The sequence below is a fragment of the Mustelus asterias genome, chromosome 12, assembly GCF_964213995.1.
Source record: "Mustelus asterias chromosome 12, sMusAst1.hap1.1, whole genome shotgun sequence".
Taxonomy (NCBI): Eukaryota; Metazoa; Chordata; class Chondrichthyes; order Carcharhiniformes; family Triakidae; genus Mustelus; species Mustelus asterias.
Window position 1 is genome coordinate 77,443,665 of NC_135812.1, and position 27,723 is coordinate 77,471,387.

The 27,723-nt window shown below is 42.4% G+C and overlaps 1 protein-coding gene across 1 annotated transcript in view; it reads right to left on the reverse strand.

The window, feature by feature from the left end:
- Nucleotides 1-250: 250 nt before the first annotated feature.
- pik3r6 (phosphoinositide-3-kinase regulatory subunit 6) overlaps nt 251-27,723 on the reverse strand; it is a 53,033-nt gene continuing 25,560 nt past the window's right edge. Inside the window, exons 9-20 of the mRNA XM_078225470.1 lie at nt 26,106-26,262; nt 23,444-23,530; nt 17,860-18,319; nt 16,361-16,451; nt 15,767-15,889; nt 13,637-13,747; nt 12,702-12,792; nt 9,576-9,646; nt 7,475-7,565; nt 4,613-4,683; nt 3,185-3,303; nt 251-1,527 (exon numbers count right to left, since the gene is read on the reverse strand). Coding sequence (XP_078081596.1) covers nt 1,374-1,527; nt 3,185-3,303; nt 4,613-4,683; nt 7,475-7,565; nt 9,576-9,646; nt 12,702-12,792; nt 13,637-13,747; nt 15,767-15,889; nt 16,361-16,451; nt 17,860-18,319; nt 23,444-23,530; nt 26,106-26,262 — 1,626 coding nt within the window. The 3' untranslated portion in view covers nt 251-1,373. The remainder of the gene's footprint in view (nt 1,528-3,184; nt 3,304-4,612; nt 4,684-7,474; nt 7,566-9,575; nt 9,647-12,701; nt 12,793-13,636; nt 13,748-15,766; nt 15,890-16,360; nt 16,452-17,859; nt 18,320-23,443; nt 23,531-26,105; nt 26,263-27,723) is intronic.

Genomic DNA, 27,723 nt, shown 5'->3' on the forward strand with positions numbered 1-27,723 from the left:
CTGAAACTTATGTGACAAACTTTTGACAGCAAAATGTTGCAAGTTTTGTTTGCAGAGACAAATAACTCGAAGCACAGGACGGGATTCTTACCCTGATATTGGGGAGGAGGGAGAATGGAGGTGAGCAGGTGTGTAATGTTTTTACTGACACCATCCTGCCCCTCAGCCATTTTGCTGTGTCTAGTTCGGGGTGGGGGGGGGGGGGGGGGGGAGCAGCTACCCACCCAGAAGCAGCTGGTTGTTTGTCAGGATAACCTTAACGGCCAATTAATGCCAATTATCAGAAACCGACTGGAGACAACCTAACAGCAAACCAGGACCCATGACCCCAGGATGCCTTTGAGGTAGGGTTGTGGTTAAATCTATTCCTGGAGGTTTTATTACATGACTTACCCTCACACTCTAGCCATTAGTCAGCCAACACATCCATCCTAATGATGCATTGCCTTCCTATTGTCAGGATTGTCCACAGCGGGTGTGCTGGAGCTTGATCTTCGATTCCTGGAGACTCCAGGTCAATCCTGGAGGGTTGGCAAGCCTACTTTGAGCTCCTCCTGCTCACAGGGCTATCGCCACAGACTGTCCTGTTGAAGGGCTCTCTCCCCACATTAGTGACCCAGCAGCTGAGGTCACTTTTCAGTTCAGATTTGTTAGGAGCACACCTCAAGACAAAGCCGCACCTTCTCCCCTTTTCCTTCGACACAGGCTACAACTCCTTCCACGCTGGAGGGCCGCCGATTGGCTATCCAGCTTCAAGAGTCTGCTTGCCATCTTCATTGGATGACAGTTGAACCCTCTGGCCACTAAGAAGCCACTACTCCCAACACAGCACAGGGTCGGGACCCCCATTTGACCCCAGTGTCAAGGTCTCGAACCATAGAAAAGGCATAGCACAGAAGGAGGCCAATCAGCCCATCTTGTCCATGCCAGCCTGAGCTCACCCAGGTGCCCTTTCTAATCCCACCTCCCTGCACCTTCCATTACCCTGTGGCTCACAGCACTTAAGGTACAGATTAAAAAAAAAATGAAATGTAAGATTATAGTGTCAAAAATCATCTCCAGATGAAAAGTCTGCTTCAACAGCGACAGCCCTCTCCTACAACGTGCCGCTGTTAACTTCCCATCAGCTTTGAATTCCTCCAATCAGTGTCTGCACCATTCATCCGATTCACTTTTCCTCCTTTGGGCTTCCAGCCTCGAAGGAAACGTCTATAATATTGTTCAGCCCAATTGTTCTTAAATAATGCATAACAATAAATCGTACTCCTGTACGGCTGGACTTTTAATTGTGTCTGTGCACTGCCGTTCCCGCAGCTCCCACATCACTGGCTTCTTCAAATAAAGCAAACTGCTTCCCAGGTTGAATCAGTTAGTTACAGGATACCTGCGAAGGTGTTGATTGGTAACAGCAGACGCTTTGGCATGTACTTAGTTAATCCAACATTCTCAGTTTCATGGTGATTGAATCTCGATGACCTCAGTTTGTGGAGGTTGTATCCAGGTTCCAGGCAAGGCGAGACTTCAATGCTGCGTCATTTAGAAAAATAAAACCAATAAGCCATATTTCTCAAACTCTTAAATTCAAACAATTGACCATTCATTCCCTTATCTACCCAAGGAAAATCTCAGCAGGTCTGACAGCATCTTTGGGGAGAGAATAAAGCCAACGTTTCCAATCTAGATGACCCTTCGTCAGGGCTGTGACGAAGGGTCATCCAGACTCGAAATGTTGGCTCTATTCCCTCCCCACAGATGCTGTCAGACCTGCTGAGATTTTCCAGCATTTTCTGTTTTTGTTTCAAATTCCAGCATCCGCAGTATTTTGCTTTTATTCATTTCCTTATACTTGTTAAAATGTCAAATTGAACCTCAGAGTTAAGGTTAAATCCATCCAAATACAGAACGGAATCGGGGTATGCCTGTCCAACTTGGGATTTTACTCTCTGACGAAGAGGAGAATGAAGCATTGAAAAAGGAGCAGGAGAAGGCCATTCGGCCCTTCGAGCCTGCTTCACCATTCATTATGATCATGGCTGGTCATCCAACTCAATAGCCTGATCCCGCCCTCCACCACCCCTCCCCCCAATATCTTTGAACCCCTTCGCCTCAAGAGCTATATCTAACTGCTCCTTGAAAACGAGGAGGAAATGAAGAGGGCCTTTTAAGATTTGTATTCATGTGGAGAATTTGGGTTCATTGTTTGTTCAGGTTCAGTTGATTGAAATGTGTTCAGTGAGCTCTGGGCATGGCCACTGCCTCAGATGTTTGCTCACTGCGGGTGGAGGGGGAAAGAAAAGCCTGCATTTATATAGTGCCTCACATGCTGCCAGCCATCGCAAAGTGCTTCACAGTCAATGAACTGCTTTTAAATTCCCGTAATCTGTGGCACCAATTTGCGCAGGGGAACACTTCCACAAACAGCAATGTGATATCCCATCTTGTGAACTTGATTCAGGGAAAAATATTGGCTGGGACACTTCCTTGCTTCTTCTTGGAAATAGTGCCACAGGATCTCCGCGCCTGCTTGAGAGAGGAGATAAGGGGGTGGGATTTTCTGGCCACGCTCGCTCCAAGACTGGAAAATCCTGCCCGAGGTCAACGGACCTTTGCATGGTCCTCTCCCCGCCCACAACGTTTCCCGTGGTGGACAGGGCATGAAAATTCCACCCAGGATCTCAGTTTAGCATTTCTTATTGACTGGGAGACCCATGTTTCCCCAAGACTGCTTCTTATCTGGATCCAAATAACGGCACTTCAAAGATTAAACCTGGATCTACAAACCGGCACTACAAAGATTAAACCTATCAGCAGCTCACTGATAGGGTCATAGAGGTTAGAGTCATAGAGGTTTACAACATGGAAACAGACCCTTTGGCCCAATCTGTCCATGTCGCCCTTTATTTTTAACCACTAAGCTAGTCCCAGTTGCCCGTGTTTGGCCTATATCCATAGATCTATAAATGATAGCCTGGTCTCCAACTATTGGGCATTGACACCTGTGGCAGGCCTGGAGCAAAGAAAAATGTTCCTTTGGAGGAATTGAATATTTGCTTATGAATTCAAATGGATTGATTGAATTTTTTAGAAACCATTGGCACCCAAGCATCATTCTTGTAAACAGCTTTACATCTGAGGTAGGTTTAAAATGGTCAATATAGTTAAACATTTAAACATGTAAACCTACCTGACAACATCCTTATATATTCTCCGAGAATCCTTATCCAGATGAACAACCATGGATCTTCCACACCAATCCTGGACTTCAATTTTGATGTGAGATGTTCTGATCTTGATATTCTCTGCCTGGAAGAGATAGTTTGCGCATTAGCTCAGTTGCTGAAAAACTAAAACTTGTTGTCAAGCTAGAAATTCTTAAAAGGATCATCCAGATCATCAAAGAACAAAACCAATAATTGCAGCTTGTTTTACTAACCAACATTAGCAGTTCTAGATTGATAATTTTGCTGAAAACAATAGCAAACAATTCACTTCTGGGTGACTTCTCAAGTAACATATTTAATTCTGGAGATCACAGCAAGAAGATGGACAATGAAGAAAAGATTCCAAGGATTAGAGATGTAGGCCTTGATAATTTGACTATCATCTGCTAGATCTTTGACTCCACATTGTCAAATATCTTGGAATACTCTCAGATCTGTTCCTCTGTCAAAGCTGCTCACAGGACAAGCTGTCATCGTGGCAGTTAAAACATTCTAAACCACCTTCACTAATGCTTATTATATCTTCATTGTCAGGACTACATAAAATTGCATAGAATCTGTAATAGAGATTCTGGTCCCCCTGCTGAGTTAAGCAGAGGTGGTCTTGCTCCCAAGGTGATAGGGACACTGCTCATAGTGTAATACCTCAGTCACCTTGTGTAAACTAGCACAGGTGATCCATTTCAATAAAATTTAGCAGCCTATACAGTTAGCACTGAACAATAATTTCCAGGCTCTGCAGTGGTTGGCATGTTTAATATTTTTTTCAACTGCTTTTTTTTAAGTGGTGTAATTTTCCGTGATGAACAAAAAGATGGATCAGACTTGCAGCAATGGATGAACTGAAGCAGGGAAATGGAAAACAGCATTAAATTAACAAATTATCAGGTCATTCATTCATTTCACTGCTATTTATGGAATATATGTAGTACAAAATACCTGCACAATTTTCCAACATAACTCGTCAATGCAGTCCAAAATGTCAGCCATTATCATAGGACCCTACAGCACAGAAGCAGGCCATTCAGCCCATCGAGTTTGCACCAACTCTCCAATACAGCATCTTACCCAGGCCCTATCTCCGTAACCCCAAGTATTTACCCCGCTAATCCCCCTAACCGACACATCTTGGGACACTAAGGGGAAATTTACCATGGCCAATCCACCTAACCTGCATATCTTTGGAGTGTTGGAGGAAACCGGAGCACCCGGAGGAAACCCATGCAGACACAGAGAGAACATGCAAACTCCACACATACAGTCGCCCAAAGCTAGAATCGAACCCCGGTCCCTGGCGCTGTGATAAGGCAGTGCTAACCACTGTACCGCTGTGAAAAGCTTTTCACATGATTTTTCGACATATTTACTGTTGCAAAATAGTTTACACTTACCAAAGATACTTTTCCAGATAAGTTTATTTTGTTCGTTACCTCCGAGAAATTTACATTCAGGCAAACAAGATCTGCAAAACAGGAGTGCATTGAGATTACCAAATTAAATGGGACTGTACAATATTTTATGGCTACACATTAGTGAAACTCAGTTATATCACCATGGTATACAATCTTCCAGTCATCCTGCAGTCCTGAGAGCATTTTCTACCAACTTATGTCACAATGTAACCGGTCAGATATTGGTTTTGAACAAGAAGCAATAGCCGCCATCCTAGCTCTAAACAAATAAAAAATAAGTTGGCTCCAATTCAGTCTAACCATTAAGGCCGGGATTTTCCAGTCCCTTCATGGCAGGACCGGCCGTGAGAAATTTAGTGGCCCAGCCAAAGTCCATTGACCTTTGGTGGGACCGGATGATCCCAGCGGCGGGACCGGATGATCCCGGCGGCGGGACCGGATGATCCCGGCAGTGAGAAGAGCCGCAAAATCCTGCCCTAACTTTGGCAGCATTGATATTGGCCAATAACTAGCTCAATCTGATGATTAGCTCTGTAATTCAATTAATCTTGTGACAGCCACAACTGCAACATTATTTTCAATTAAGTGTTATCTTAGTTATTATTTCTCTGATGTTCCATGTTTGCTTCTTAACTTCCACTGTTCCATGAACTCAGATAGTATCATATAAAACAATATCATAAATGTGCCATTCCTGTAACAGCGGTTTCTGTTTTAATAATTTAATGGTCATCTTCGATTCTCTTTATTTCCTGATATCCATACAGATGCCTGCTCCTGCTGGGAATTTCATAAGGAACTTACATCTTTCATCAAACAGATTTTGTAAAACACTTGCAAAATCATTAAGTCTTTTGCAGAGTAAAATGTATCACACTTATTTACATCGGTTCTTTCACAACCGTGTATTGCATGCACATGTTGGGCCAGAATACATTCTCGCAATGCTTCAGTTGCCACTGCCGTTTAGAATGTCAAATCATGGCCGGACCGTTACCAGCCCGCCCGCCACGGGAATCGAATGAAGCAGGCGAGGAGCGGAACATGGGAAGGTCCGTCTACCTCGGGTGGGATTTTACAGTTCCTGGATGAGTGAGGCCACAAAATCCCTACACTCCAGTGAGAGATAGCTGGGAACCACCGGTCTAATGTTCAGCACAGTGAAAATTTGTTCCTACTGATCGTGACAGGTTAACATGGGAGAGTATTGTTGGAAACATCTCTAATGCTATATTCTCATCAATATACAGCAACAAATATATTCAGTTCTTTCTTGTATCTTAAGAAATAGTTTTTATCTCTTCAAAACAATGTCATAAAAAACAAAAACAGAGGATGCTGGAAAACCCCAGCAGGTCTGGCAGTATCTGTGAGGAGAGAAAGCAGAGTTAATGTTTTGTGACCTACTGGCTCTTCGTCAGAACCTGAAGAAAGGGAGAATGTGTTAGATATTGAGGCGTAGCTGTGAGAAATTGCAACACATAGTAGCAACCTTAAGAACAGAAGACATATATGGCCTGGGGGGGGGGGGCGGGGGGGGGGCGGGGTGGTGGTGGAAATGGGGGTTGCACTGATACACTACACGTCTGGAATATTTATAAATAGGGGTTTAAGATGGAGGAGAAAGGTCAGTCTAAAGTTGCCAAACTCACCATCGAGTCCCTCATGAGTGTGCTCAACTGCATTGGGCTTCATTGGAACATTGCAGCAGGCCAAGGACGGACATGTGGGCATGAGAGCAAGGTGCTGAGTTAAAATGGCAAGCAACAGTAAGAGTGGGGTCATGCTTGCGGCCTGAATGAAGGTGTTCCGCAAAGCGGTCACCCAGTCTGCTTTTAGTCTCCTCAATGTAGAGAAGATGCTTTGGGAGCAGTGAATACAGTAGACCAAATGGAAGGAAGTGCAAGTGAATCAGAATTACTCAGACTGAGACAGAAGAAATAGGTTTTGTTCGACTGTGCAAGATTAAAGACACACACTGAGGCCACGAGATTAAATTTAAATAAAACAAGAGGTTAATAGTAAACTGCAGATGGCATTATAGAATGCTAACAATTGATTGATTGGGCTGCACAGTGGTTGGCACTGCTGCTTCACAGCGCCAGGGACCCAGGTTCGATTCCAGCCTTGGGTGACTGCGTGGAGTTTGCACATTCTACCCATGTCTGCGTGGGTTTCCTCCAGGTGCTCCAGCTTCCTCCCACATTCTAAGGATGTGTAGGTTAGGTGGATTAGCCATAGTAAATGTGCAGGGTTACGGGGATAAGGTGGTCCTTGGTAAGATGCTCTTTCAGAGAGTTGGTGCAGACTCAAATGGGCCGAATGGTCTCCTACTGCACTGTAGGAATTCTATGGATGACATCGGTACCTGATTTTCATGTTTCCTTGGCAACTGGAATGATTTTAGAGATTCGGTGGCAAAAATAACTACAAGTTTTAAACTGATAGATTTGATCTGGTGGATGTTCTGTGGGGAAATAGTTGTCATGTGCTTTTGTTGAATAATTTTAAAATTGCCGAGAACCAACTTCAAGGCCGATACATTGGTCAGGATTTCCAGTCATTTTGTTTTACACCACATCTTGTTTCTTCTGGAGAAAAATGGGAGAGAACTGGGGACAGCTCGCCTGCAGATGTTTTGCTGTTGAACTGCATGTGACACCATTGAAACGGAGCTGGAAGGAGTGATCATAATATTTAAATTAACTAATTCTAAAGTCAAGCAGCTACAAACATGAGAAGCGTCAGGGTTTTAATACATCCGCATAACCAGCACAAAGAAAACCAAGAAACTGAATTGCAAACCAAGTCATGGCTGCAGCTAATAGATTCTTATCATACCTTCAGTCTCATTTGAAGGAATCGCTTTCATCACTAAACCAGTGCAACGACTTGTAAACTTCCTCGTGCTTTCCCTGCTGCTCAGAGCAATCTGCAGTGACAACGAATAGAAAATATTGGTTGCAGTTTCTCCTGTGAATTTGGATACGTTCGACAAACAATAAAGACGAGGGCCCAGAAGAGAAAATGTTGAAAAATCCCAGCAGGTCTGGCAGCATCTGTAAGGAGAGAAAAGAGCTGACGTTGAGAGTCCGGATGACCCTTTGTCAAAGCTTTGAGTCTACAGGATCCTTTGACAAAGGGTCATCTGGACTCGAAACGCCAGCTCTTTTCTCTCCTAACAGATGCTGCCAGACCTGCTAAGATTTTCCAGCATTTTCCCTTTTGGTTTCAGATTCCAACATCCGCAGTAAACTGGAGCACCCGGAGGAAACCCACGCCGACACAGGGAGAACGTGCAGACAATGACCCAAGCCGGGAATCGAACCCAGGTCACTGGCGCTGTGAGGCAGTAGTGCTAACCACTGTGCCATTCTGCCACCCTTTGGCCCATTGTGTCTGCAACAGCCATCAAGCACCTATCTATTCTAGTCCCATTTGCCAGCACTTGGTCCATAGCCCTGTATGCTATGGTGTTTCAATGCTTCTTAATGAGTGGCGACTAGGGAATTTTCACAGTGCCTTCATCGCAGTGTGAATGTAAGCCTACTTGTGACACTTAGAAATAAACTTTTTTTAACTTTAGGGCCTCTTTATGTGCTGTAAAACTCTGTGGCTGAGTGTGAGAAACTGACACCATACTCTAGATTTCTCAAGGAAATGGGTCAAATCCCAGCTTCAGCTGTGTGACCTGGGTGACTCCAGAGTACCCTAACCTGCCTGGCATGTGACACTCTCAGTGTGGAGTGAGAGCAGACGTACCACATTCCATATTGGACCTGTCAGAGCCAAGTACACCCAGTAAATGGTGCCATGTGGTTCACTTTCTCGGTGAAAATGTCCAGTGATATGAAACTCTCTCCTCAGTGTAATCTCCTGCCAATTGGTTGATGCGGGAATTTATTAATGTAAAATCAGTTGTATGAAAGCAAATGGCCTTGTGTGCAATTAGCTAAATGATAAGGAAATCGCATTAATAGTCTTTCTTACCAGAATAATGACTGTCTACGCAATCCTACACACCTCACATTTACTATGTTGAAATGGTATTTTCTTCTTTATGGTCTATTGTCTATATTCCTTTCTTTACGGTTATAATTAAAGATTCTGATCACATGGGAAGTGATCCTGTCCTTCCGGCTGGAAACCACTTCCCGGGAGTGTGGGTCACTGATTGAGTTAACGCATGGTAGTCCCATGTCTCTGACTTGTGCTCCCTGCAACTGCTGGAAATATAGGATCACTCCTATTGGAATGTAACCATAATGTCACCATTTTCACATATAGAAACATAGAAAATAGGAGCTGGAGTAGGCCATTCGGCCCTTTGTGAGCCTGCTCTGCCATTCATTATGATCATCAAATTCATTATCCTGATTCTGCCTTTCCCTCCATATCCCTTTAGCTGCAAGAGCTATATCTAATTTCTTCTTGCAATCACACAATGTTTTGGCCATCAGTACTCTTCATTGCGTTATAGATTTCATTTTGCAGATCTCTTAATGTCTGCTTTTTTTAACAACACAACATCATTTAGCTATTTGCACACAATGTGATCAACACAACAGCAGAGGGCAGCATGGTGGCCCAGTGGTTAGCACTGCTACCTGACAGCGCCAGGGACCTGGGTTCAATTCCAGCCTCGGGTCACTGTCTGTGTGGAGTTTGCACTTTCTCCCCATGTCTGCGTGGGTTGCCTGTGGGTGCTCCGGTTTCCTCCCACAGTCCAAAGATGTGTGGGTTAGGTTGATCGGCCATGCTAAATTGACCCTACTATCAGGGGGATTATTAGGGTGAATGAGGGTTACGGGAATAGGGCCTGGGTGAGATTGTGGTTGGTACAGACTCGATGGGCTGAATGTCCTCCTTCTGTACCGTAGGGATTCCATATTCTATAATTCTATGAACAGCTGTTGATTGGCTACGATGTTTTGACTCTTACCTTTTTGTACGTAACCTCAGTTTGTACCCACGTTCCGTCTGATGTTGCCCTTTTCCGTGTCAATGTGCTTTCTGTAAGAATATTGTGAAGCTGTTCTTATCATCATTGTATGAAATTGAATAGTCACTTGAAAGGTAACAATGCTAAACATAAATAACCAAGGGCCACATCTTCCACAAAAAAACTTCTGACAAATTTAAATCTACATTTGTTTACAACATCGATTGTGCTCGAAATATATCACTTGATAGCCGACGTCAATGTGATGTTTCATTTATCTGCCTGATTAAAGTTTCTCCCTATCACAATGTCGTGTCACGAGAGGTATATTACTTTACTGCCAGGTATCACATCTTGGTTAAAAGGTGCAGCATTACACAGCGCACCGTTTACAACAGCCTAATCATTCAAGAACACGCTGGAATATACCTGGAGCGGATTTGGCAAATGCTTAGCAGCAGATTGTTTGTTCATATCATCTGAGGAATGGTGCACCGAGTGAGATGGTTCTCAAAAAGGTGGTCAGACAGGGGTGGAAGGTCAAGAATGATGACCCTTGGCAGAGAATGCCAACCACAAATCTGACAAATGAATCGTTAATATTTTGAAAGAATGGAGCTGAGTGAGACACACTGTGAACAGTATGAGGAGCCCATTCATTGCAATCATTTATAATAAGGATTCATTGCATTTTGGCGCACCAAATTTAATTGAAGCAGTTTAATGGCAATGGCCTAGTGGTATTGTCGCTAGACTACTGATCCAGAAACTCAGCTAGTATTCTTGGGGCCCGGGTTCAAATCCAGCCATGGCAGATATTAGAATTTGAATTCAATAAAAAAAATATTAATTAAGAATCTATTGATCACCATGAAACCATTGTTGGAAAAACCCATCTGGTTCACAAATGTTCTTTAGGGAAGGAAATCTGCCATCCTTATCTGGTCTGGCCTATATGTAAGAAGTATCATAACACCAGGTTAAAGTCCAACAGGTTTATTTGGTCGTACAAGCTTTCGGAGCGCTCCGAAAGCTTGTGCTACGAAATAAACCTGTTGGACTTTAACCTGGTGTTGTGAGACTTCAGACTGTGCCCACCCCAGTCCAGCGCCCGCATCTCCACATCATGGCCTACGTGCGACTCCAGAGCCACAGCAATGTGGTTGACTCTCAACTGCCCTCTGAACAAGGGCAACTAAGGATGGGCAATAAATAAAATTAAAGTTTATTAGTCACAAGTAGGCTTACATTCACACTGCAATGAAGTTACTGTGAAAATTTCCTAAACGCTGGCCACCCAGTGATGCCCATGAATTTTTAAAAAATCTTCTGATTCTTTTGTGGTATTAAAAAGCAGAACGTATATTTTGGCACTTCAATCGATTCTAAACTGAAAATAATTTGTACTAATGTTCTCAGGAATTAATCAGACCCCTGATCAAAATAGACCCAGAAAGTATCTGGCAATTGGTCATATGTTTTCCTGTAACTGCTGTTAATTGGTCACTTAACCAACAAAACACCATCACCGTTGTTCTCTTTCTACCAGTAGATGGCATTGCCAGCAATGTACAATGCAAATACATTGGTAATGGGTGAAAAATTAATTGAAAGAAAATTGCCACGTAACAGATTAAAGTTTATTATAAGCTTACATTAACACTGCAACAAAGTTACTGTGAAAATCCCCTAGTTGCCACACTCCGGCGCACGTTTGGGTACACTGAGGGAGAATTTAGCATGGCCAATGCACCTAACCTGCACATCTTTGGACTGTGGGAGGAAACCGGAGCACCCGGAGGAAATCCACTTAGACACAGGGAGAACGTGCAAACTCCACACAGACAGTGACCCAAGCCGGGAATTGAACCTGGGTCACTGGTGCTGTGAGGCAGCAGTGCTAACCACTGTGCCACCTTCCCGCCCCTGCAAACCTCTCTCCATTTTCTAATCCATACCAAGTTAATTCACTTCTTTCTTCTCTGCATTTCAGACAGATTTTGGGTTTGATGTCATTAAAAAAATGAGATTAAGTTGAATTATAATATTAAAACCAAGCAAAGACAAAACTTGTGAAAGAGAAATCTTGCTCATAGTAACAGTTTACAGCTATTCCCACAGTTTAACCACATTAAACTGGTGTCCAAAAATATAGAAATGCAGCATTGCAACAGTGAAATGCACCAGCTGTCTATTCTTTACTCTTTCACGGGAAACGGGCATCACCAGTCCAGCATTTGTTGCCCATCCCTAATTGTCCTTGGACTGAGTGGTTTACTAATCCATTTCAGAGGGCAGTTCAGAGGAACCACATTGCTTTGGATCTGGAGTCACATTTAGGTCAGACCAGATAAAGATGATAGATTTCCTTCCCTAAAGGGCTTTTGTGAACCAGATGGGTTTTCACGACAATCGATGATAGTTGTCATGGTCACCATTAAGGAGGCTAGCTTTCAGTTCCAGATTTTATGAATTGAATTGAATTTAAATTATCAGCTGCTGTGGTTGGATTTGAACCAATGTCATCAGAGTACCAGCCTGGATTTCTGGATTGCTAGTCCTGTGACATCGGACGACATCACCAACTTCCCCCATCTGATCACAGTGGTGGGCAACTGCGGCCCAGGGGGTGACATGCAACTCTTCTGGGTTCCGAGTGTGGCCTATGAGAATTTTTGTTGACCGTTGCTCATGCGCAGGGTTGGCACATTCTGATTATTTCCATCTGCGTGGTTTTTTTTCCTACTGGTATGACTGAAGTGTAGAGCCAGGGCAAGTGAAGTGAGGTGCGTGCTGATTGCTCACAACATTGACTGAGAGAGCTGGGCGCTCCCTCTGTGTCCAAAGCCTAAATATTTCTGTTTTCACCATTTGAAGTTGATGACAGTTTCATTAATATATGAATGATGGAGTATTTTCTATTACTGGTTATGAAATATTTGATGCGTAATAAATGTATTTAATCTTATTCATGCGGTCACGGTTAGTGAACAAGCCCAGTTTCAATCATGCATTGAGATGAAGGAGACTAGCCTAGGTTGCCTACCACTTCTCTACAATGTGTAAACACATTAATAATTTTATTATAGCAACAAGGTGTCCAATATTTTCTCATAAATAATTCACCTTTGGCACACTTTAATTGAGGAAAGTCTGCAACAAGCTGAATGAGAAAAACGTCATCCACACATTCAACCGTCTCATCTGTAAAAGTAAACTGTGACACAGAAAGAGACATTACATTTAATTATAACAAATACAATTTCACTGAGATCTTCCACTTTGGTCCCTAACTAAGAAAGCATCAATGACATTTATAAAGTTTATTTATTAGTCACAAGTAGGCTTACATTAACACTGCAATGAAGTTACTGTGAAAATCCCCTAGTCGCCACACTCTGGCGCCTGTTTGGGTACACAGAGGGAGAATTTAGCATGGCCAATGCATCTAAGGAGCATGACTGTGGGAGGAAACTGGAGCATCCAGAGGAAACCCATGTAGACACAGGGAGAACGTGCAGACCCCGCACAGACAGTGACCCAAGCAGGGAATCGAACCTTGGTCCCTGGCATTGTAAGGCAGCAATGGCTAACCACTGTGCAGGAATTCGCTCTGAATACCTTAAATGGAAAGAATAGTTCACAAAGCTAAACCAACATCCTTCCAATCTCCATTTGAAAGAATTTATACTCAAATTAGGCATCCTATTCAGAAGAGGGTTTTGCTGTGGATGGTTGAGTAGACTAACGGATGCACAGAAGCGTTTAGTAAAGTGAAACTGAATCGTTCCTGCTCAGCACAAACGCAGTCAGTCGCTCACGGGAGCCTTAGCTCACAGGCAGAATATTGCAGAAATCCAGATATCACAACTTGAGGTAAAATATGGCACTGTACACCAATCCAGATGACCACTCTACAAAATATAACCGTCTATGAAAAAATAGCACTTTGAAATATTTCTCTCGCTCAGCATCCTCACTGTTCAAATTTGGGTCAATGTAACAGAAATGTGATTTAAGAATTCTGTAACTCATTAAAATATATTACTTGGAGTACTCACCGTTACACTGTAGATTTGAAAGTAAACAGGCTGATATCCCATTCGTACATAGTATGATGTGACGTCCACAACAAATGGGTCCGCACCGGACTGTTGTCCAAATGATGTTGTCTGTGGAAAGTGGTTATATCTGTTAGCTTAAAAACAGGCTAGAAATGGAAAAACAATTCTTTATTTGTCATTTTTCAACAGGTTTAAAATAGTTTAAAATCAAAAGCCTCGAGACATGAAATGCATTTAAATGATTAATTTTAAAGGTTTTGCGTTATTTTTGTGTTGCAGACATCGGGAGCAATTTTGTACCCGTGTTCACCATGAGCACAAAAAGTGATGTGGGCAAAAAATCTCGCAAGCTTCGGAAAACTAGATTCTCGCCAATGAGACCTTGATTTCCAGTTTTCCACTCCCCTCACTGGTGACATTTTGGGCAGGAACCTCTCTTGAATAAATTGCCATATATTTAAATATAATGAAAGGGGTTCCCTTGCTATATGTTCCTCCCTCATTGAATATCCATACCATGCCAATGTAATGTCACACCAGCGAGGTTTACAACACAGATAGAAAAACTAGGCAGTCAACAGGTATAAGTTAAGTATAACCCACAGAGGGAGAGGTCATACCTGGGCAGTGCCCTGGCACTCTGGCATTGCCAACCTGGCAGTGCCAGGGAGCTGTGCCGGGGGCTTACCCTCTAGGGAGCCCCATTGGGGGGGGGGGGGGCGTTCCCCTTATGTGTGTTGGGGGGGTCACCCTGATGCTTGCGGAGGGGGGGGGGGGCCGGTGCGGGGACCCTGTGTCACACAGCTGTGGCCTGACAGAACTGGTTCTTTGGCTATTATGAAACAAATAGCCTTTTGATCAAGAAGACACCAGCAGCTCAAACTTTTAACATTACCTTAAACACTATGCATAACAAATGCCGTATCAACAAACAAATGACTCAGAACTGAACTGGTGAAACCACATTGTATGATTTAAATTAATATGAAATTGTTTAATCTGGAAATTGAATGGAAATATTAATTCCTTTTAACAAAAGATAATGCCCATGTTAAAATAGAGAAATTTCTTTTATGACAAGTGAATGTAAAAATTGCAGTATGATTTCATTCCATTGCAGCTTACATTGCGATCACACAAGGAACCAATACTCCGTGAAAATAATGAAACAGTTTAAAATTATTATGGGCTTGAAATCACCTTTAACAATAATTGTAAATGAATGCTATTGTAATGAATTTGTTAACCTGTTCAAAAAATATCAGTATTACCGAGTGAATTGGCTACTGAATTCACTGGAATCCATCTACTACAATGTAATTGATTTAGAATTCAGTCTGCTGATATTAGGACTTGGTACTAGTACAGACTCCACATTCTGATAATGCTGCAAAGGCCATAGTTTCAAAGCTACTCATGCAAGGGTTGTGTTCACATGCGAGTAATGTTAGAATTTGGATAGTCAGGTGGCGAAGGGTAGAACTGGAGCCCAGGGTGGAATTTTCCCGTCCCGACCACCACGGGAATCATACTGGGTGGGACACAGAACATGCAAACGTTCGTTGACCTCGGGCAGGATATTTTGCTCTTGGGGGCGAGTGCGGCCGGAAAATCTCGCCCCCGGTCTTTGCAATTACAGGTACACGCTTTTATTTTATTTGTTAGTCACAAGTAGGCTTACATTAACACTGCAAGGAATTTACGGAGAGACACATTAAAGGTTGTGGACCTCCAAACAACAATCACAGTTTCAGCCTGCTCCTCTATGTACGAGTCCAAACATGTGCAGGTTAGGTGGATTGGCCATGCTAAATGGTCACCAAGATATGTAGGTTAGATGGAGTAGCCATGGTAAATGTGTGGAATTACGGGGATTGGGTGGAGCAGAGGGCCTGGGTGGGATACTCTGCCGGAGAGTCAGTGCAGACTCGATGGGCTGAATGGCCTCTTCTACATTGTAGAGATTCTATGATTCTATTCTATGAGCGTAACAGTCACTGTTTATCCTCTAAATAAAATGAAATATCCAGTAACATACAATTTACAGGTAGCCTGCTACATTTTTTCTCCTACAACCTTTTACTTCATATTGCACATCATTAAGGATGAAATCCAAATTGCTCTTACCATTCTAGCCAGTTCCGGTATCATAGCCCGCAGGCTGTTGATGTTGCTGTTATACCATGGATCGATACTACCCAAATATCTGGACATCTCACATGAAAGGTCATTATGCAATAAAGGTACGACCTAAAAACAAAGTAATTAAAAAGATTTTCACTATTATCTATTCATAGGTACCGATAGTATAACTAATTTTCAAAAGTCGGAAAAAATAACTGGTCATTTAGTAATTGTTTGCAACACAGTTCCTTTTAACTACTTCATGTCCGAGGCAATATATCTTATAAACAACATTGGAATATGAAGAGGATTAATTCCTGATTTAAACATAGAGACTAATTTTTACACTACTGAGCAGAATTTTTTAACAATAAAACAGACTTAATGACAATAGAAGGCTTGCATTTAAAAAGCAAATGATCACATCCCTCAAATGAATCAAAGGGTTTCAACACACCAAATTTACAAATCATTCTGGTTTATTTAGGGTCAACTTTCTGATATCATCCACTATACAGTTAGCAGGGACCAATCAGATCTAACATGTAAAGATTAGAATTAATCTTACAGAAAATAATAATTGATTCAGACACACACCTTGCCAGCAGATACGGCGTCTGTAACAGGGATATAGTAGAAATGCAAGTTTAGTTTTGTGGTCAGAATACATCTTCTTGTTTCTCTTTTTCTAAGTAAAGAATGAAAGTAAAATATTTCTGTCATTGCCCGGTGTCCATAATCATTTTGACTTCAGTATTATTATTTGTTTTAATAAATCTAGATTATTTTACTTTGAGAAGATTTTTAATGCAATCACTTAGAGTCATAGAGTCATAGTCACTTGGCAGCCTGAAGTCATGAAACTACATCCAATAACACAAACAGAAACCAAAGGAACTACAAAATTTGTTACGTTTCCACAAAAGTTATGAATACAGTTAAAATTGCAAGTTTTATTTAAAGTTCTTGAAGTATCAAGATGACTTTAGGAGACGAATTGTTAATATGTGGATTATATCAGTAGCATTGCTAATTGGGAAGGATAATAAAGAATCATAAAATATTTCTGAGTCATGGTGCATTTGAGATTTTAAGATGGCATTGGTCCGAAAATGGATCAGAAACGGTCACCTTGAATTATAGAATCTCTATAATTTTGAAGAGGCCATTCAGCTCATTGAATCTGCACTTGACTCTCTCTGACAGAGTACCTTACCCAGGCCCTCCTGCCCACCCTTTACCCATAACCCCATGTATTTACCCCTTTAACCCCCTAACCTACACATCTTGGGATACTAAGGGGCAATTTAGCATGGCCAATCCACCTAACCTGCACATCTTCGGACTGTGGGAGGAAACCGGAACACCTGGAGGAAACCCACGCCAACACGGGAAGAACGTGCAAACTCCACACAGTCACCCAAGGCCGGAATCATACCCTGGTCCTTGGCACTGTGCTAACCATAGTGCTTGATTGTGCTATAATTTCACTCTGGGACTAATTGTGCTGCATGTGAACCCCTCAGACAAAAATGAACTTAAAAATAATGTTATGCCTCAGCTGGGTGGTACTAGTCTGGGTGCGGGAGGTGGTGGGGGAGGAGGAGGGTAGTTAACTTTTACTTAAGTGGAGCTCAGCTGAGAAAGCTCATGAAGAAACCGAACTTCCACTCCTGGTGACTTTCCATCGGCTTCACCTGCAAAGTGCGTGTGAATGGACATCAGGAAAATTAGGACTGAACTGGGCTCTGATGTTCACAACAACCAAATAGTCCACTGACATTCATTGTCAATTGTAAGAGGTGTCCGAGAATACCACAAGATTACAGAACCAGGACCTAGCACAAAGCTACATTTGAGGGAAGAAATTAATGAGATGAAAATGCCTATCTGAAAGAACAAGGAGCCAATTATTGATTTACAAGGTGACACACTGCTGCTTTAATGCAAACCATTATAAAGTTTAACAGGAAAATTGATAGAAATATGAAGTAGAATAAAGCCAAACACAGACGTTGGATAGCATCTAAAAAGGGGAACTTTTCTTATTTTGTAAATTGTTCATATAAACCGTGATCAATTGTCCAAAGAATTACCTCAAAGAAAGAAAAGCCTTTGCTAATTTTCCCAAAATGCAATCGCCCCCAATCACCATAACGCGTGCAGTGTAAGGCTTCTGTTGCTTGAAGTTAGCTAACGTCATATTGCAACCAAACTTGCGCTGAAGTTTCAGACCAGCCCCTGTTGCTGTATTATCATAAACGTCCGAAAGGATCAGCGTGTCGTGTGAATGATGACTTTTTTTCTTCATGCCGCACCTTCTGGACAACTTGCTTTGCTCTTTTTCAGGTGTCTCCTGATGGGGGCAATCATTTAACAGGGGTGGATCCCCACAGTCTCTGACGATACCACTGTCTGTTGACAGAACCGATAATCTTGTTTGCTCAAAGTTAGGGCTGTCTGTTGGCTCAATCATCTCAGAGTTGTCGGAGTCACTGTTAATGATCTCCTGGCTGCCTTCAAATCGATTTTTAACAAACTGCACCAGCTCCTTCCCTGAAAAGATATATAACAACGTGAGTGAGAGGCAAAACACTGAAGTTAACGTGCAGTTGCATGACCTGTTGCGTATGTTATCAACATAAAATACTAGCAATTTTGTTTTGTATATTAAATGGCAAAATTGTCATAGACAAATATATGTATACCGAGTTGTCACAAAATTAACCTTGTTGCTCGCTGGGAATAGGGGGAAACGGAAACAAAGGTCAATGGACCTTTGCATGGGCCTGTCCTGCCCGCTACAATTACCACGGCGGGCTAGACGAGAAACTTCCACCCAATAGGTTACCAGCAGATAACAATTATCCCATAGCTTTGTCAAGCCCAGAATGACATTTAGCTCATTATTTGAATTTCTAGACAAAAGCAAATCCCACATTTTGTTTTGGGAAGTGCTCCAAAATGTCTATAAGTGATTTGTGAAACTTCAGTGCTGCTATTGTATATAAGACTGAAGGATGCTGAAAACTAGCATGCTGTTGTCGTAGCTTCTGAGTTCATTATGTCCCAGGCATAAATATGTAGGGCCAAATTAAACAATCGCAACTCTTATGGTACCGTCATGGTCAGAATCCTATAGAGGACTTCCAATTGAGTCAAATCCTTTTAATACTGATTGAAGGCAGAGCCATTCAGCCTCAAATGCACTCATCTGCAGACTTTAGGACTACATTTCGTACATGAACAAGACACAGGTTTTCTGAGAACCTACCAAATTAGGGTACAGCGAGCCATGTATGAGTCATGCAAACCTTGCAGAACACCAAAGTTGAAAACAATGGCAGGAAGCTTCTATGATGTCTGCCATCGGTCTTCTGGCCAAGTGTATACCCTTAGATAAATTAGCTATGATCTGCCTTTCAAGCACTATCTGCCAATGTTAGTTGGCATAGATTGGGTGCAACTGCTAAACCAGGAACAGGACATTAAGACATCATAAAGCAGCCTTGCTGGCTCGATCAGGCCCCACCTCACCAGAGTGATGGCATAAACACCACCCACTTATTTATTTCACTCTATGAGGCTCAAAATCTGGAGTGAAAACTGGGCTGTGCAGCTAGAGAGTAATACGCTGGTTTTCAGTCTGAGCCTCACGCTTTGAAATAATATGATAAGGTTCTGCCCCTAGATTTCCTTCAGTTTCATCCTATTCCTGAGAATTTTTGGTTTGAGATTTTTTAGCCTTTGTAAGATTTCCATCTCATTTCCAAATGGACTAACTCAGCTAATGTTTAGCCTTTGTCTTATATAGTAGAATCTTTCAGCGAGGATTGAAACCAGCCTCCCATCCATTGACTCTGTCTATTCTTCCCACTGCCTTGGAAAAGAAGCTAGCATAATCAAGGGCTCCACGCACCCTGGGCATACTCTCTTCCACCTTCTTCAGTCGGGAAAAAAAAATACAAACATCTGAGGTCACGTACCAACCAACTCAAGAACAGCTTCTTCCCTGCTGACATCTGACTTTTGAATGAACCTACCTTATATTTCTCTACACCCTAGCTATGCCTGTAACACTATATTCTGTACTCTCTCCTTTCCTGCTCTATGAACAGTATGCTTTGTATAGCATGCAAGAAACAATACTTTTCACTGTGTACTAATACATGTGACAATAATAAATCAAATCAAATAAAACAAACCATTGACTACTTCTTCCCACGTCATAATCAACAATTGTATGTGAAGTGTTTTGCGTCGTTTTTAAGAGATGTGAGAAGATGCTATGTAAACAGAAGTCAGTCTATTCAACTACATGCATATTTGTGACATTGGTAATGTGTCTTTTTATAAAATGAGACTGAAAATGAATAAAGTTCACTTAACAAGGCTAAGGAATAGGTCAATAGAGAAACAGCGGCAGACAAAACAGCGGCAGACAGAATAGATACATTCTAATGAGAACCAATATTTCGAAGGGAAGGACCCACCATGCACGGTTAACTAGAAAGGTTAAAATTAGCATCAAACTTAAGAAAAAGTATGTAATTGCGCAAGGATGGCTGGCAGGTCAGAAGTTTGGACAGAATATGAAAAACAGCAAAGAATGACGAAAAGATGAATAAGGAGGGAATAATTAGAGTACAAGAGAAAGCTTATAGACAGTAAGAGTTTCTATAGATATTTTAAAAAGTACAGTACATCCACCAGCTTCTCTCTATCCACAGCAAATCTTACTTCTTCAAAGAGCTTCAATAAAGTGATTAAACAGGATTTCTCTTTCACAAAACCATGTTGACTCTGCCTGATTACCTTAAAGTGCCCTGTTGTAAATAATAAAATGAGCATTGGTCCTGTGGAAAGTGAGTCTGGGAAATTAATAATGGAAGATAAGGCAGATGAATTGAACAGGTATTTTGCATTGGTCTTCACCATACAGGATACAAGGAATATCCCAGCTGTAAGTCAAGAAATGGCAGGGAGGAAGGAACTCAAGAAAATTACAATCACCAGGGAAACGGTACTGAGCAAATTGTTGGATTTATGAGCTGACAAATCCCCAGGTCCGGGTGGACTTCATCCTAGGGTCTTAAAAGAAGTGGCCGGTGAAATTGCTAATGCGTTGGTTTTAATTTTCCAAAATTCCCTGGATTTGGGGAAGGTTCCATTACACTGGAAAAGAGCGAATATAACTCCTTTATTCAAAATAGGAGAGAGACAGAAGTAGGAAACTCTAAGCTTAACATCTGTCATAGGGAAAATGTTCAAAGCTGTTATGAAAGAAGTTACAGCAGGGCACTTCAAGGTAATCAGGCAGAGTCAACATGGTTTTGTGAAAGAGAAATCATGTTTAAAGACTTTATTGAAGCTCTTTGAAGAAGTAAGATTTGCTGTGGATAGAGAGAAACTGGTGGATGGACTGTACTTTGATTTTCAGAAGGCAGTTAATAAAGTGCCACATCAAAGATTACGATGGGAGAAAAAAGCTCATGGTTTGGGGGTAACATATTGGCATGAATAGAAGATTGGCTAGCTAACAGGAAACAGAGAGCAGGTATAAATCAGTCATTTTCTAGTTGACAAGGTGTAACAAGTGGTGTGCCACAGGGATCAATGCTGGGACCTCAACTGTTTACAATTTATATAAATGAATTGGATGAAGGGATTGCAAGTATGATTGTTAAATTTACTGATGACACAAAGATAGGTAGGAAATTAAGATGCAAAAAGGACATAAGGAGGCTACAAAGGGATATAGGTACATTAATTGAATGGGCAAAGATCTGGCAAAAGAAGTATAATGTGGGAAATTGTCCATTTTGGCAGGAAGAATAAAAAAGAAGCATACTATCTAAATGGTGAGAGATTGCAGAGTTCTGAGATGCAGAGTGATCTGGCTATCCTAGTGCATGTATCACAAAAGTATAACAAGTAATTAGCAAAGTTAATAGAATGCGCTTGTTTATTGCAAGGGGAACCGAATACAAAATTAGAGAAGTTACGCTTCAGTTATACAGGTGAAACCACATCTGTGTACAGTGCTGGTCTTCTTATTTAAAAAAGGATGCAAATGCAATGGAAGCAGTTTGGAGAAGGTTTACTAGCCGAACACATGGATTGGGAGGATCTCACTGGAACAACGGAGTTTGAGGGGTGACTTGATAGAAGTCTACAAGATTATGAGGGGCATGGACAGAGTGGATAGTCAGAAGCTTTTTCCCCAGGGTGGAAGAGTCAATTACTAGGAGGCACAGGTTTAAGGTGCAAGGGGCAACGTTTAAAGGAGATGTACGAGGCAGATTTTTTACACAGAAGGTGGTGGGTGCCTGGAACTCATTGCCAGGGGAAGGTAGTGGAAGCAGGTACATAGAACGTTACAGCGCAGTACAGGCCCTTCTGCCCTCGATGTTGCGCCAACCAGTGAAACCATTCTAAAGCCCCTCTAATCTACACTATTCCAATATCATCCATATGTTTATCCAATAACCATTTGAATGCTCTGAATGTTGACGAATGTGGTGCAATTGAGGATCAATAAATTATGACAAATTTGTTTCTAACTTAGCTACATTATTGAAGCCATTACATAGTTGATTGTGTGTGAAACAGTTACGGGACTGGACATCAGACTGTGAGAAATCATACATGGATCTCAAAGATGCTTTACAGCAGCCTGAAGTGTTGGTTCATTTTACTCTGAAGCTACCATCACTGCTTCGATAGTGACTTTTAAGGGGCGTCTTGACAAATACATGAATAGGTTGGGAATAGAGGGATACGGTCCCCGGAAGGGTAGGGGATTTTAGTTAAGTCGGGTAGCATGGTCGGTGCAGGCTTGGAGGGCCAAAGGGCCTGTTCCTGTGCTGTAAGTTTCTTTGTTCTTTGATAACCATATGACAAAGGTTGGACAGGCTAGAGTTGGATCCCCTAGATTTTAGAAGAGTAGGAGGTGATTTGATTGAAACATATCCTGAGGTACACTGACAGGGTGGATGTGGAAAGGATATTTCCTCTTGTGGGAGGATCGAGAACTAAAAACATGACTATGGGGCATGTGTAGGAAGATGGGAATAGAAAGGGCACCTGGATGTCTTTGGGTCAGTCTGGACAAGCTGGGCCAAATGGCCCCCTTCTGTGCTATATCATTTCTATGGTTTCTATGGTTCTAACAAGGGGTCACCCATTTAAGATGAAGATAAGGAGTATTTTTTTCTCTCAGAGGGTCGTAAGTCTTTGGAACTCCCTTCCGTCTTTGAATACTTTTAAGGCAGAGCAAATAGATTCTTGAGGTTACACTCAGATCAGCCATGATCTTATTGATTGGCGGAGCAGGTTCGAAGGACCGATTGGCCTACTCCTAACAAATGAACATACAAATTTGGAGGATAAGCTCCCGCTCCTAATTCCTACGTCAAATTCCCTTCAAAGACAAATTTGTCACGCAGCAATGTCCTACACTTGTAAAATAGAAGATAAAAAATCTTCATCTTTACATTTCAATCATTATATATTTCATCACCATATTATAAACATTTTCTTATTTGTATATTTTAAAATGGAAAGGACTCATATTAATTCGGAATGTTGAATGAAATCATTTTTGTAAAAACCAAGTATGCACAATACATTTCAGAATCCTATTATAGGCATTATAGCGTTAGAACAAAATACACTCACAGAGTAGGTCGTCTTCTTTCCACATGAAAAAACTGATATTTGGTTTTGGCAGGAGAATATTCTGCAGCCTGTCATTTGAAGGCAGCGCTAAAAACACCAATAAAAAAAACTGCTTCAATATCCGATGTTCTCATGTTGTGTGGTCATTTGTAATGCAAATAAAAGATCTATTTTAGAAATGGTTACAGACACAAGTATATAAATGCTTAATGTGACTATGAATGCTTAATGCGGCAAGGTGGCACAGTGGTTAGCACTGCTGTCCCACAGCGTCAAGGACCCAGGTCCGATTCCCGGCTTGTGTCACTGTCTGTGTGGAGTTTGCACATTCACCCACTATCTGCGTGGGTTTCCTCCGGGGTGCTCTGGTTTCCTCCCACAGTCCGAAGATGTGCGGGTTAGGTGGATTGGCCATGCTAAAATTGCCCCTTAGTGTCAGGGGGACTAGCGAGGGTAAATGCATAGGGTTATGGGGATAGGGCGTAGGTGGGATTGTGGTCGGTGCAGACTCGAAGGGCCAAATGTCTCCTTTTGAACTTTTGGATTCTATAAGTGGATATCCCTCTATAGGCATAGTAAAGAAAGTAATCAAATCAAAGATCTGCAGCCCTACCACAACCAGTTGTGAACAGTAGTGGAAGTGGGCAATTAAACAGCAAAAGGGGGAAGGGGAGGCTTCATGAACATCCCAAAGCTGAACAATGGGAGAGCCCAGCATGTCGGTGTAAAAGACAAGGTTGAAGCATTTGCAGCAATCTACAGTAATAAAGTGCATCGTCCGTCTCAGATAGCTTTTGACCCAGTGCGCCATCAAGGAGTCCTGGTAAAATTGAAGTCAGTGGGGATGAGGGGGAACTCTCCACTGGCTGGAGTCAAAGGAAGTTGGTTGTGGTTGTTGGAGACTAATCATTTCAACCCTCGGATATTGTTTCAGGAGTTCCTTGGAGCAGTGTCCTATTTCCAACCATATTCAGCTGCTTCATCAATGATCTACCCTATATCATAAGGTCAGATAGGGGATGTTCACTGATGATGGCCCAGCATTCAGCACCAGTTGCAACTCCTCAGATAAGGAAGCAGCTCACGTTGGCATGAAACAATAACTGCAGCATTAAGACTTGGGCTGATAAGTGGCGAGTAACATTCATGGACTGCAGTGGTTCAAGAAGGCAACTCACCGCCAATTTCTCAATTCACCAATTGGGTTGGGCAATAAGTGCTGGCTTTGCTCACAATGCCCACATCCCATGCATGATTAAAAGAAAGCCATACAATACAGGAAGTGTTTGGACAGTGTTTTCAACATCAATATAGTTTGGAAACTTGCTGTTGGGAGTTTTTAAATCTCTATTCTGAAAGATATATATTTTCCTCTTTCTTTTGCTCCTCTGCAATCAAATCATGGCCCCAGTAATTTGTGGGGCTATTCCGTGGCGTCATTGCTGGGATCTGTCTACCATGGTTGCTGCTGGCTTCACCATTCTCCTAAGGCCATGTGAGCCCAAAAAAACGTAGGTTTCTACTGTTCGTTATCGTATTTGGAATAATGGTCTTGATCCTGGTCCGGACCCCCCAAGTGGGTCCACTTACTCTGAGGGCTGAGTTGGGTTACCTAGTGATCTCAGGTGGTCTTCCATCAACTCCAGGATTTGGGAACTCTGGCCTTTGAGTCTCTTTCCCATATATCCCTCATGTAGGGGTGTGCAGAAACTCCACCCTATTAGATCATTCCAGAATTCCCGAACGATACCTGGAAGCTGACCGTCTGGGTTGCCTGAGTTTGTGGTCAATCCACAGAGCTCTAACCATAGCTAAGCTGGTGTGGTTTTGGAGCCCATATTTATTAACAGACCACAGACTAGGCAAACTACCCGACTCAGGGTTCCAGTTCACACTGCCCAATCCAATTCAACATGGTCCATAACCAAAGCATGGAGTCACTGCCTCTCCTTGTGGAAGTTGTTGTGTATTTGGAGAATGACACCCAGGAACACTCGATAAATGAACAAAATTTTATTCTGGTGTGTTCGCTCTCATTCTGTTTCCTGCTTACATTGCATTGTGCCACTTCCTTGGATACATTATCACAGCAGGGCTCTATGGTGAGCCAAAGAGGACAAATATATAACAGAAAATGGTACACTTATTTTAATGCACCCCTGAAATGCCTGCCAGAGATTGCATTTTCATTGTGTCATGCCATTTCACAGTTTGCTGCAATTCCTACATTCATTAGTCTCGCGCTGTGAAAGTTTTAAGTGAATTCTAGTTCATAAATCTTAACCTTTTTTTTGATAAGAATCCCTACAGCGCAGGAGGAGGCCATTCGACCCATCAAGCCTGCACCAAACACAATCCCATCCAGGCCCTATCCCCGTATTACCATGTGTTTACCCTGCTAATCCGCCTGAGACTAAGGGAAACTTAGCATGGTCAATCAACCTAACCCACACATCTTTGGAGTGTGGGAGGAAACCCACGCAGACATGGGGAGAATGTGCAAACTCCACACAGACAGTGACCCGAGGCTGGAATTGAACCCGGGTTTCTGGCACTGTGAGGCAGCAGCGCTCACCACTGTGCCACCGTGCTGCCCTTGCAGTATATTCTTCAGTATACTTTGTCAGATGGTGTAATGAATTAACTAGCGATTCTCATCTACCTTGGCGAGCAGAGCTAATTATCGTCTGGTAAAGTCGTTGCAACTTGCTAATGTGTTTCTTCTGGCCTGTTGTCACCTCCTCTGATGATAAACAAGACTGCTCCGTGATAGCAACCACTTCCTGGAAATAGCCCTCAATCACGTTGCAGGGTTCATTCTGCAACAGAAAAATGCAACTGATATTGCAGGGTCACCATGTGCTGAATAATATTTAGCTCAAACAAGCTTTGGTGCTGAACAAAAGAATGAGCCTGTTCAATATACTTTGGAGAAAGCCTCTGCCAAAGCAACATCTGAGGGGCGCTGGAAATTGGGAATAAAAACAGAAGATGCTGGAAACTCTTGACAGGTCTGGCATCATCTGTGACCTTCTGGCAAAATGTCATTGACCTGATCTGTCACTTCGATTCCTGTCACGAGTGCCGCCAAACTCAAGCTGTAGTGGAAAATTTTAGCGGATGGAGCGGATTTTTGCAGTGGTCACCCACATACCTTCCTTCCACTTGCCGAGTCAGTCAACCCACACCCACAGCAGGGGAGAAAATAGCTCAGACTGCATTCGCTTAACACGAGGTGTGAAGAGGGCTGCAGTTTCAATACTTGACCTTCTCAAAAACCCACACTGGGAAGTACAGTTAAAACGTGAGGTGGCAATTCGACAAGTGATGTAGCATCTCTCGACGTTTAAAAACCAAGTCAAGCATTTGAAATAAATTAGCTTCCCACACTTTCAAACTGAATTTTGAACAAAATAGTTTTAGGCCGATGCTTCATGCGTTGCTAAGTTATTAAATCTTTGCCTCAGTGCACAGCAGAAGAAGAATAAAAAGAAACAATTGAATGTGTTAAAGAATGTTTTAAAAAATCATAACAAGTAAAGGATTCTTTCTTCTAAAGGTGAGAAAGGATGTGCTAAATGTACCAGGAATTGTTATTAATGGGATTTGTAGCTTGTTCATAATGACATCTCGATGCGCCATCAATCCTTGCTGTCCATTTTTAATAATCAACTTGTTTCTCAGATTTTACGGCAATAATTTCCAGAGGCTGTCCAGAACACTATCCAAGATTCGACCAATCAACGCACAGGGCACTGACTGTCAGCAGTCAAACAGGGGTGATTGAAGATTGGACTGGGGCGTTGGGGGGGTGGGGGGGGGGTTTCACAGGACAGGTGGGACAGTCCCTTCTGAATGCTTAAAAAAAGGAAAGGAGATCTATATGATCATTAAGCTGGAGGTGGGACGGCCAGTGGCACAGTGGTTAGTACCGCTGCCTCACAGCGCCAGGGCCCCAGGTTCAGTTCCCAGCTTGGGTCACTCTCTGTGCAAAGGCTACACATTCTCCCCATATTTCCAGGTGCTCCGGTTTCCTTCCACAGTCCAAATACGTGCTAGTTTGGTGCTTTGACCATGCTAAATTCTCCCTCAGTGTACCCGAACAGGTGCCGGAGTGTGGCGACTAGGGGATTTTCACAGTAACTTCATTGCAGTGTTAATGTATAATAAATGTATAATAAAAAATGACACGAATAAATAAAATAAAATGACAGAGGATGATCCACGAATATGGAGCCTGGTGGGGTGGAAGGTGACGATGAGTATTTGGTGCTGGGAGG